Raw genomic sequence first — 12,444 nt, 5'->3', positions numbered from 1 at the left:
TGGCAACTGTAAAGGCTTTCACACCAAAAGTGAAACTAACAAACTAACAAGCCTCAGCCTGAAGGAAGTGCCTCAGCCCCTGCAATTTCTCTCAACACAGGGACAGGAGAGGTGTCAGTGCATAAATGGGAAAACAAGCAACTTGCGCTACTTATTTGAAAAAGTAACTCAGATATTTTCCTTGTAAATGTAAAAGTAATGCGTTACTTCGAGATCTTCAGACTGACGGCAGAAGGTTTGGGAATGTTGGCCGCTTTGAATGGCTAAGAACCACCCAAGAGGCCATATGACTGACAGATAAAGCAACCAGTAACGTTTCGTTTTGCGCTGTGGCGTGTTTAGGGGCGTGGAAATGTCCCCACAATAACAGAGTCTTGTAAAACTCTTGGTCATATTTTAAAGAGTCTATGCTGTGACCTTTACATATTTCATATACTTTTGAAAATCCAGCATTTAGTTGATCTTGATAAGCATTCATTGTCACAGTTGTAAAGATGACGGCTTTCCTCTTCCATGAGGGGGACTGACGTCATGGCATCTTTGTTTCCAGATGGAAAGTTAAAGAAATATATAAACGGATGAATCAGTCACAGTAAGATCTATAACATACAATGGTATGAAAGCCTCCTGAGCTTTGAAAGAGCAATGTCTGAGAATTTAAATTCCATTTGGAGATTTAGAGAGAGATTTGGTATGAATGAACAGGGAGAGTTGAACAGCTTCACCGCCACGCTAACTTTCCTTCATTCTTCCTGTCAGATCTGCTCTGAGGATCTATATAAAATATACCTCTTTTTCTTGCAAATAATAATTATAACATCTTCTGAGGAACTCATCCGATTATTTCCAATCTGTGGTTTCCAAAACCTTAAGTATTTCTCTCTTTTAATCCTCTGGACGCTTTCAGGATTCCAAATTGCCCTAAATAATTCTTCCCCACTACATAATTAATGTTATGATTGCAAGTGAGCCAAATATTTCCTAAAATTTATTCTTGGTATAGCCAACATACTTTCCAAATGAACTCAACTCAAAGGCACTCATGTGTCTTACACCGGGGATATATGGACCTCATATTTTACACATCACTAGCGAAGCAGACAGACTGAAAAAACAGGATGGCACATCCTGTAGTCAGCCAGTCGTATATCTAGAAAAGCTTGTGTGCGTGTGCTTACATGCGCATGCTGGTTATTTTGAGTGCGAGCGGTCAGATGTTCAAGACTGAATTTGTTGTTCTGTATTGAAGACATCAGTTATTAAAAGCTTCTCTGTAGTATTTTTTCCACATAATTTCATTGAACCATTACTGTTGAGAGGCAGATTGGTGTATCTACGGAGAGATTAATGGACAGGACGCTCCGACAGCCATAAACACTCCATGCTGTTCCTTCCATAGGAAATAGAAAAAAATGGGCTGATGAAATATTGGAGTAGATTTCAATAAGCTGGATGCTTTTTCTGCCATTGCTCTGAAAGCTTTTCTCTCCCTCTTTTTCCATTTCCTCTCTCATAATTGGATCTGAGTGATCACGTTTTCAGGGAATTTCTTATGACCAATAAATTGGAAATGTTTAAAAACCATATTTCCAGACTTCCCATAATCCTTTCCATGAAATCAATTGACAAGCACATACTGAAGTACTCGTCCCTTATGTTAATAACCAATAGCCTTTAGTTACTTCACATTCTTGAACTATGATTGGCTACTGTACATTATAATCTCTTGCAGGTGATTGTAGATTCCATTTTTTGGTCTAGAGAGCATTTTAATAGCACAACAATTTGTGTAGTGTAACATGAAGTCACAAGGGATAGTTCTCCCAAAATTTCCTGAATTTGTGTTCATGAGAAGGAGGAAATTCAAAGGTTTGAAACAAGTGGAGGGTGAGTAAATTACAGATGAGCTATCCCTTTAATACTTCTGTATGGTTTTGCAGAAGATGAAGCCTTCATAGTTATAAAAACTGGATGTCTTTTTTTATCATAGGCTTTTTACCGTGACCCACCATGCATCGTAACTAAGATATACTAATGACATTAGTTCGACCAGCTTAAACAAAGCAAATAATATGAAGTTCTAAATTTAGATTTTCTGCGTCAGACTTAAAAGCAGCTAAGTAGATCACAGTGCTTCATAAGAGATGCTTTTAGAAGGGAAGACCAAGATCGTGAGCTGGAGTTGTTTGATGTAAAAGACGCTGAGTGCTATTAATCAATGTGTATTTTATCAATGCATGAATATATGTACATGCACACATACATTTTCTTGGTCAAATAAATATTACTTACATCTACTATCCAAAAAAAAAGAAAACTATTTTATATTTTTACATTAATAATGTAATTGTTAAATAGTATTCTATTTAGTAAAATAGTGTTCTATTTATTAAAGTTAATTAATGTTTTAATTCATTTTACTTTTAATCCCGAAATAATAACTCAAGGCAGTAGCAATTTAAACAATACATTTTATTTGTGAACTTACAGTTTTATGCAAAAGTTTGAGAACCCCTTGCAAAATTGGTGAAAATGTTAGTCACGACAGAATATTTAGTCGAGTAAGATGTTTTACATAAAATATGTTTACATATAGTCCACAAGACAAAAAAAAAAAAAAGCCAAAATTATTAAAATAACCCTCTCCAAAAGTTTGGGAACCTTGGTTCTTAATACTGTGTGTGGTTACCTTTTTTTTTGTTTTGTTTTGTTTTCATTTGTGACCGAGATGGCATTTAGCTGGTTTTGCATCTGAACTCTTCATATATTTTTTCCGTTTAGTACTGCCCTTTGGACGTAACAGAAGATACCTGCATGTTAAGTACCTTGATCTTCAAATTCACAAAGTTTTCACCCCCCGGCTCTAAATGCATTGTGTTACATAAAAGATGTTTACATATAGTCCACAAGACCAAAAAAAAAAAAGCCAAAATTATTAAAATAACCCTCTCCAAAAGTTTGGGAACCCTTGGTTCTTAATACTGTGTGTGGTTACCTTTTTTTGTTTTGTTTTGTTTTGTGATGGTTGTTTATGGGTCCCTTGTTTGTTCTGGACAGTTAAACTGAGCACAGTTCTTCAGAAAAATCCTCCATGTCCTGCAGATTCTTCAGTTTTCCAGCATCTTTTGCATATTTGAACCCTTTCCAGCAGTATCTGTATGATTTTGAGATCCATCTTTTCACACTGGGGACAACTGAGGGACTCAAACACAACTATTAACAATGGTTCAAATACTCACTGATGCTCCAGAAGGAAACATGTTGCATTAAGATTTTTCTTATTTTGTTGAAATATATGAAGAGTTCAGATGCAAAAGCCCCTAAATCCATCTGAAGTATTTCTTTAAAATAAGCATTTCTTTCTGGCTACTTTGTATAGGTTTCTGTGTAAGTACTGGTACTTCTGATTGGGCTGAGGCTAGAATTTAGCGAGTTTGAAGTAAAAGTATTTGATGGACGTATACTATGTTTCAGGAGCATTCACTCAGTATTAATATCTCATTTTTGACTGAGATGGCATTTAGCTGGTTTTGCATCTGAACTCTTCATATATATTTTTTCCATTTAGCACTGCCCTTTGGATGCAACAGAAGATACTTGCATGTTTTCCCGTAAGTACCTTGATCTTCAAATTCAAAAAGTTTTCACCCCCCGGGCTCTTAATGCATTGTGTTTCCTTCTGGAGCATCAGTGAATGTTTGAACCTTTTTTAATAGTTGTGTTTGAGTCCCTCAGTTGTCCTCAGTGTGAAAAGATGGAACAGTCACTGCTGGTAAAGGGCTCAAATATGCAAAAGATGCTGGAAACTTTTTTGAAGAACAGTGCTCTGTTCAGAACAACAAGGGACTCATGAACAACAAAACAAAACTCACAAAACAAATAAACAAACAAACAAACAAAAGAATTAAGAACCAAGGGTTCCGAAACTTTTGCAGGCAGTTATTTTAATAATTTCAGTTTTTTTGTCTTGTGGACTATATATAAACATCTTTTATGTAAAATATCTTATTCAGAACAGTACTAAATAAAAAATAACATGCATTTTGTATGATCTCTCTTATTTTGTTAAAATTATTCACTTTTCACAGATTCTGCAAGGGGTTCCCAAACTTTCGCATAAAACTGTATGTTCAGCTATTCTTTTTAATAGTTAACTTTTAACTATTATTAAATTTTTCAGATCATCAGTCATCAAAGCTCAGTAAATACTGGTCACAGACACAGAGATTTACTTCAAATTTCACAAAGCTGATTACTCACTAAAAACTCCCACAGATCATATTTTGATTCCGTTTATTCTTGTTCTTAACGTCATTATGTTGTTCATTCAGACCTTTTCGCGAACGTGCACAAACACTGCATGACCCAATCATGGCCGAACATAACCAGTCATAACCAATAATATTGCACCTCTCACATGACTATATATATATTATACTAAGTCAATAAATTCTAACTTTTCATGAAAAAAAAAGATATTTCAGAAAAAGTTTTTCAAAACGTGAGGCTAACATAAAAACATTTCTAAGAAACTGGCACATGTGTTTCATGGACATTATTGTGTCATTGACCCATTTTCTTACAGCTCTGTTTTTCCTGTCTGCGTCTCGTAAAGATTGCGTCTATGTTTATGCGTGCAGCTATAAGGAGGATGGTTGGAATTCTGCAGCTATTTTAAAAGCCTTTCTTAGTTTAGACTGCTTCTCTCCCCATCCATCGTAACATCTCTGTGTCTCTTGCTGGCAGCGTCTCATGAAAGGTTATGGATCAGACCTTTTGTTCCAGCATACTATCTTGACTATTTCAACCGCATTGCCAAAGAAGTTATTCTCGCTCCCATTTACTGACAGGATATGACACAGCACAACCTAAAAACAGCCTCAGGCAGTCATTACTACATCTTATCGAAGCATTAGTGTCCTTGAAAAAAATATTTTGCTTGCCTTATGTAAATAGTAGCATGTATGTACCAGATCTTCATTATTCTGGCAGTCAAATCCAGCCGTTGATCTTTTGCACAAACAGCTTAGTATCCAGAACTCATTGCAAATGCTGTCATCAAATCACACATTCTAATCAATCACAAAGAAGATAAAGTAGTATTAAAACTGAGACCACTCGACCTCTTTGCATCTCTAATGCAGCTTTCAAGGCTACCAAAAGACACTTGAAGGTTGGCTAATGATCACATGGCTAAGGCAACAACTTCTGCCTGTACTGTGGTCCATCCCTCAAGCCTCTTTCTAAAGAGCTAATCAAGAACCCTTGAAAGAGAGATTTTTATGACGTTCATGATGAATTGAATTGCAGGTTTGATCTTTGACCTTGAGCTTGATTGTCTTAGAGATGAGATGGAAACCTTGAAAAAAGGAATCTGCTCTGCGTGGCCCGGGCTCTCATCAAGGTCTCGTAAATGAGGGCTTTGAAAGGAGCAAATATCCCGGGTCTCATAAAGAGAGCCTGCAGATTTTGCCTTTAGTCTGTGTTTGTGTGTGTGTGTGTGTGACTTGGTGTCCTTTGTTGCTCAAGGTCATAGTGAGTCGAGAGTATTGGGTGGTCTGAAAGTTTATATTCAGAGATGGTTGAAAATGAGGCACTTGCAATTTTACTTGCGAACAAATAAAACATCTTGAGGTCAAGTTATTTCCATATCAATCAGAGATATGTAGCGCGGGCCACACACATTCACAGTCTCAAACATGGGTGTTTCTCGTAAAAACTGACTTCCGGTTTTATATGACAATACGCAATTGTTGAAATGCTGAAAAGTGTATTTGGAACTTGTAGAAAACGACACTTGTTAATTGCAGATGTTTCAAGTAAGTACAAGTATGAAAGCCCAGTTTCTGTCTCAGCCTCATGTTGTTTTGTTTATTTGTTTTGATCATCTTTGAAATACAACTCAAGATATTTTAAATGATCTTCCATTTAAAGTCCATTCCATCACAACTTTGATGCTCCAAAATGTTCGTAAAAAGTAAGTGTAATCCGTAGGAATTAGGAAAAACAGGCTTTCACGCTCAAGACACTCCCTCAGGAAAGAAAAATCCCATATGAGATCTCTTGTGCTGTTCTTTTTATCTCAGACAACAACAAGATTAAATGGAGAGCAAATGGAAATCAGACTTTCCCTTTTAATCTTGCATATGTCTAGTTTCATAAAAGATCTTAATAATGTCCTAAACTGTGTGCAGATTTGCTAGAATGCTTGAGTCTACAACTAAAAGTCAATGTGAACCTCAACATTTCTCACCAATTTTCTTCCAAAATCGTTTTTCTTTCAGAATCGTGTCTTATTTTCTTAGGAAACATTTAGCGACGTTGGCTGATACAGTTGAGGTCAAAAATTTACATACACCTTGCAGAATCTGCAAAATGTTAATTATTTTACCAAAATAAGAGGGATCTTACAAAATGCATGTAGTACTGACCTAAATAAGATATTTCACATAAAGGACATTTACATGTCCACGAGAAAGTAATAGTTGAATTTATAAAAATGACCCCATTCAAAAGTTTACATACACTTGATTCATATACTTGATTACATACACTTGACTCGTATGCAACTGTTACAGAAGGTTCAAACGCACACTGATGCTTCAAAACAAAAAATCATGCAATAAGGGGGTGAAGACTTTGAATTTGAATTTGAAGATCAGGGTAAATTTAACTTGTTTTGTCTTCTGGGGAACATGTAAGTATCTTCTGTAGCTTCTGAAGGGCAGTACTAAATGAAATATTCATATATATTTAGGCAAAGTAAGAAAAAATGTACACATCTTCATTCTGTTCAAAGGTTTACACCCCTGGCTCTTAATGCATCGTTTTTTCTTCTGTAGCATCAGTGAGTCTTTGAACCTTCTGTAATAGTTGCATATGAGTCCCTCAGTTGTTCTCAGTGTGAAAAGATGGATCTCAAAATCATACAGTCATTGTTGGAAAGGGTTCAAATGCACTAAAATGATTGAAAACCAAAGAATTTGTGGGACCTGAAGGGGAATCATGAACAACTATCACTAAAAAAAAAAAAAACAACAGCTGTGGATCATTAATGCAGCAACACAGTATTAAGAACCAATGGAATAATCTTTTGAACTGAGTCATTTTTATAAATGTAACTATTATTTTCTCTTGTGGATTATATGTAAATGTCTTTTATGTGAAATATCTTATTCAGGTCAGTACTAAATAAAAAATAACGTATTTTGTATGATCCCTCTTATTTTGGTAAAATAATTAACATTTTGCAGATTCTGCAAGGTGTATGTAAACTTATGACCTCAGTTGTAACCAAACTGCAAAATTGATATTTTCTTTTGTACTGTCATGTAAGTTCAAGTACAGCTCAGTTGAGATTCATCTGTAACAGTTTTGAATAAAGTGTAGTGTGTTCTTTCACATATTGGCCTGATATCCTCACCTGATTGCAGTGGAAGTGAGTGACTCACCCACTTCTCTTGTGTCACACACACAGGGCTCCTGAAAAACCCCTGCTCAGTAGCGCCGCCGTGTTTGCGGAGCCGGCCGGGCGACGCTGGCAGTTCGCCCAATGGCTGCTCCGGCTTCACGGGTGCATACCCGCTACAGCAGCGCAGGATATCCACAGGTATAAATCACACATTCACATGCACAAACACATCAGAGCGCCTGCGCTTGCCACATAGACACATTCAATCAGCATTTTAATTCAGAGGTAGGCCATCTGGTTTCCGTTGAACTGATTTTGCCCTACAGCGCTGGATCATCCACCCGTAACGTCAGTGATTCAACGCTGTAGGGCAAAATCAGTCCTCGTTCCAAGTGTAGGATATCTAGTCCTGTCATTCCCAAACAGAGCTCAAGATACAGTTTCACTCATGAGAAATAGTTTCTAGTTCAAACATGTTACAACAAAACCCATAAAGACAGCGTCTCCCCTGGCCCCTGCATTAATGGACACGTTTCACTGGTCTATTCCTGCATGTGACGTGTTCAACATGATGTATTCACATGCTGTAGGTCTCTTTGTTTTCAGTTGGTTTTCAGCTGTCATGCAGCAAGTTTGTTTTTCCCCCAGGTTTGTTGGTTTTTCAAAGTTGGTTGTCACTTTCAGAGATAATATATGAAGTTAATTGGTAACACTTTACAGTACAGTCCATTAGTTAATGTTAACATTACCTAACAATGAGTAGTACATTTGTTACAGTATTTGTTTTTTTCTTTGTTAGCATTAGTTAATAAAAATATAACTTTTCATTGTCAATTCATGTTAGCTCAGGTCCACTGAATATGATTAAAGGGATAGTTCCCCCAAAAAATGAAAATTCTGTAATTAATTATTCACCCTCATGTCGTTCCAAACCTGTAAGATCTTTGTTCATCTTCAGAACACAAATTGAGATATTTTTGATGAAATCCGAGAGCTTTCTGACCCTGCATAGACAGAAATACAACTACTACTTTCAAGGCCCACAAAGGTAGTAAGGACATTGATAAAATAGTCCATGTGTCATTATTTTTGTTTTCTTTTGCACAAAAAGTATTCTCGTAGGTTCATAACATTATGGTTGAACCACTGATGTCACATGGACTATTTTAACAAAGTCCTTACTACTTTTCTGAGTCTTGAACGTGTCAGTTGCATTGCTGTTTATGCAGGGTCAGAAAGCTCCCAGATTTCATCCAAAATATCTCAATTTGTGTTCTGAAGATGAACGAAGGTCTTACAGGTTTGGAATGACATGAGGGTGAGTAATTAATGACAGAATTTTCATTTTTGGGTGAGTTAACTCTAATAGATGCAACTTTTGATTTTGTTAATGTAGTAGCAAATGTAAAATCCTGGAGTCACTAATTTTATCCCTTAAAACACATCTTTGATAATCAAAATAATATGCTTAAAATTTCTTAATGCCTTAAAAATTACTCGAATATGGAATCATGAATATGCAAATTAGCCCCAGCCTCCACTTAGTCACACCAGATTGGACTATCTATTTTACTTTACCTTGTTTAGCTTAAGTAGTAAATGCTAAACAATGGCAAGATGCAAAATTGAATTAATTCAGACATATATGTTTAAAGCAGAAACTGATTCTGAAGTAGAAGAGGAAACGCAAATTATACAGGGTTGTCTGCAAGTCAATGTGTCAGAATGGTAATGCATTTTATGTATCACTCTTTACAACGTCAGACCCATAACAGTAATTGACGTCATTATGACAGCTAATAATGTGTTGCTAATGTTACACAAACCATGTTCCCATTCGCCATCTCAAACAGCTACCTAAAAGTCAACATCTTTAGGTGGAAACACCTTGTTAATGATATGAAAAGCCTCAAGCCGCAAGTGATTGGTTACATATTTACATACTTTAGTACACAGCAGTTAAAAGGAGAAACGTCTCAGCAATGGCGTTGACTGGTAAATTTGCATGTTTTGTCTATAAGCATATTAAAGGGTTACTCCACCCCAAAATGAAAATTTTGTCATTAATCACTTACCTCATGTCGTTCCAAATCTGTAAAAGCTTTTGGGAGCGGCCTCTGTCGGTGTGATGCCACACTGACAGGCATCTGAGAATGGCTCGATTTGAAAAGGGATATTATTTTTACAGATTAATTAAAAACCTCTGCATGGATTTTTATCATTATAGGGTAGATGTGTACATACACTGCCAACACACATTAATGTTCAAACAACATGTAAAAGTGAACTTTGCATCCGATGCCCCTTTTAGATATTTCGAATAAAAACCGGGAGGCTTGTGACTGTCCCATTGACTGCTAAGTAATTAACACTGTCAAGGCCCAGAAAAGTATGAAAGACATTGTCAAAATAATCAGTGGTTCAATCTGAATATTATGAAGCAACGAGAATACTGTTTGTACGGAAAGAAAAGAAAAATAATAATTTTATTCAACAATTCATCTCCTCCGCGCCATTTTGGAGAGTATCCACTGGACGCAAACTGCGTATGCTGTTCTGTGTCAGCTGCACCACACAGTTGCACTGTCTTCATTTCATGAGATATTATATATCTCAAATATCTCAAATTGTGTTCCGAAGACGAACAAATCTTTTACAGGTTTAGAACAACATGGGGGTTAAGTGATTAATGACAAAATGTTCATTTTGGGGTGGAGTAACCCTTTAAAAACACCAGGTAGAACATGTAAACATTAAACATTAAAAACTTGAGTTAGGATTAGTTCACTTCCAGAATAAAAATTTCCTGATAATGTACTCACCCCCTTGTCATCCAAGATATTCATGTCTTTCTTTCTTCAGTCACAAAGAAATTAAGCTTTTCTGCAGAAAACATTCCAGGATTTTCTCCATATAGTGGACTTTAATGGTGGTCAAGAATGTATATACTTTTTAACCACAAATGCTCGTATTCCACTAGCTCTGCGTCCACAACTTTAGCATTACATAATCACACTGGAAAAGTCACACGTTGTTAGTTCTTCATCTGTGTACTCAGATTAAAAAAAGGTAGGGTAGGGCAAAAAACTCCATTTCATTTTCTTCTGTAACTTCAAAATTGTCCAACATCGTTGTTTTACCTTTTTTTGCAAAGAGCGTTTGTCTTTCTTTGCATATTTGCTGTGTAAACACTGGGTTGGTACATTCGCCTACGTCACATGTGACCTTTCCAATGTGACTACGTAATGTGTGAAATCGAGCTAGTGCAAGATGAGTATTTGTGGATAAAAAATATAACATTTTTAATTTTTTTTAAAGAAAATGGCCAATCGCTTCACTAGATAAAACCTTTATTCCTCGGCTGGGATCGTGTAGAGCCCTTTGAAGCTGCACTGAAACTACATGTTGGCTCCCATTAAAGTCCACTATATGGAGAAAAATCCTGGAATGTTTTTCTCAAAAACCTTCATTTGTTTTCGACGAAAGAAAGACATTGAACATCTTGAATGACATAGGGGTGAGTAAATGATTAGGAAATTTTTATTCTTGAAATGAACTAATCCTTTAACATTAAGATTAACAGTCCTTTTCATTGTTATTTCATGCTACCTATTGTAGTCCACTAATGTTAACGAATGGAACCTTACTGTAAAGTGTTACCGGTTAAAATGTAGTGTATCAAAGCTACGCTTTTGCTCACCGGCATGTTTAGGCGAGATTGTGTATCTCAGGCATTTAACATGAGGACTTGTGTAAATATTGTGGCTCAGAATGCATGAAATGTGTGGGTTGCATCAAAACGACCATCCCAGAAGTTCACAGCAGCTGTCATTTCCACAGCTGGCATAAATCTAAACAGGTTCCTATAACTCCTAGCGAGCGGCCGTATTTGAAGTGTGAGAGAATGCTATAATATGGCTCTTTCTCTCTGGTTTGTGCCTGCCATAATTACAGCCTTTTGTTGCGAGTTCAGAGGGAGCGAGCAGAACAAAGAACGGGATGCTGGGAAAAGTGGGCGAAGCTCCAGAAGCAAACATAGCTTAGCTACTCTCCAGAACTTTTGTGATGTGGTGATGGCCCTAATTCGGTGGCTTCATATTACTAGCTTGCTGTAGAAAATAACTTTACTGGAAGGTGCCGGGAGAGCTGGGAACGAAGGCCGATATGTATTTCAGCTCTGTACGGTTCACTTAAAACGTACTGGTACTCTAAGTCAGAAAACGCTAGTGAAGAGGCTACACAAAGCCAGCCTTGTGCTGTAGTTGCTCTTTGAGGCAAACAGACTGAGAAAGACAAGAGAGTGGAGGGATGGAAAAGATTATCCATTGGAATGTCTGGGCTGACCTCAAATGGAGCGGACGGCTCCAGCAGCCAATAAGATTGTGCTGCTTAGTGCTTCGGCTAATTTCTTCCTGATGATCGAGGCAGTTGTCTCCATAAAGCAGACGGAGGTGCCGCTGCGGGCTGAGCTAACATCACATGTGTAATGTGTTGGATGATTCAAGCGACAGATGCTTATGAGGGAAAACGAAATATTTTGCTGGTGATTGAGATTTACTGGAAAAAAATAAAAATTGACTGTTGTAGTCAATGATGAGCTGAGCGGTACTCTTTGACATGAAATTGAAAATGAAAATAGTCCAACACAGCGTTGATCATTTATAATTGGATGTTTCTTTAGCTGTGAACTTTTCTTAGCATGTGAACTTTTCAGAAGTCTACTGAAACACTTTTCACACTCGCACAATTTTTTTTTCCAGCTTGTCTTCTCACAGTAATACGTGTACATAAATCACAGGAGAATTCCTTTTTTTTAGAAAAGAAAAAAAAAACATGGTCATTACCCCCACATTATGTATTATTTCCAACATTATATTATTTAAATACAATTTTATGATGTAGATAACAAATAGAATTTACATTTTTAATAACATTTTTGGCACAGCTGGTTTCTTTGTCTTGCTAAGGGTAATTTCGTAGCTGGCATTTTATGTAAAAAAAAAAATAAATAAATACACACAAATAATATTTTC

At 36.6% G+C, this 12,444-nt stretch overlaps 1 protein-coding gene across 3 annotated transcripts in view; it reads left to right on the top strand.

The window, feature by feature from the left end:
* rxrab (retinoid x receptor, alpha b) overlaps positions 1-12,444 on the top strand; it is a 73,837-nt gene that overhangs the window by 15,713 nt on the left and 45,680 nt on the right. The window contains exons 2-3 of one of the 3 annotated variants that reach the window (XM_051111319.1): positions 3,569-3,611; positions 7,478-7,609. The exons of 1 other annotated variant lie outside the window; for it this stretch is intronic. In XM_051111319.1, coding sequence (XP_050967276.1) covers positions 3,602-3,611; positions 7,478-7,609 — 142 coding nt within the window. In that variant the 5' untranslated portion in view covers positions 3,569-3,601. The remainder of the gene's footprint in view (positions 1-3,568; positions 3,612-7,477; positions 7,610-12,444) is intronic. One more of the 3 variants, XM_051111318.1, reaches the window with a different exon arrangement.

Source organism: Labeo rohita, chromosome 5 (genome assembly GCF_022985175.1).
Source record: "Labeo rohita strain BAU-BD-2019 chromosome 5, IGBB_LRoh.1.0, whole genome shotgun sequence".
Lineage (NCBI taxonomy): Eukaryota > Metazoa > Chordata > Actinopteri > Cypriniformes > Cyprinidae > Labeo > Labeo rohita.
The sequence above is the reverse complement of the archived record's forward strand: the minus strand, read 5'-3'. Positions and strand labels throughout refer to the sequence as shown.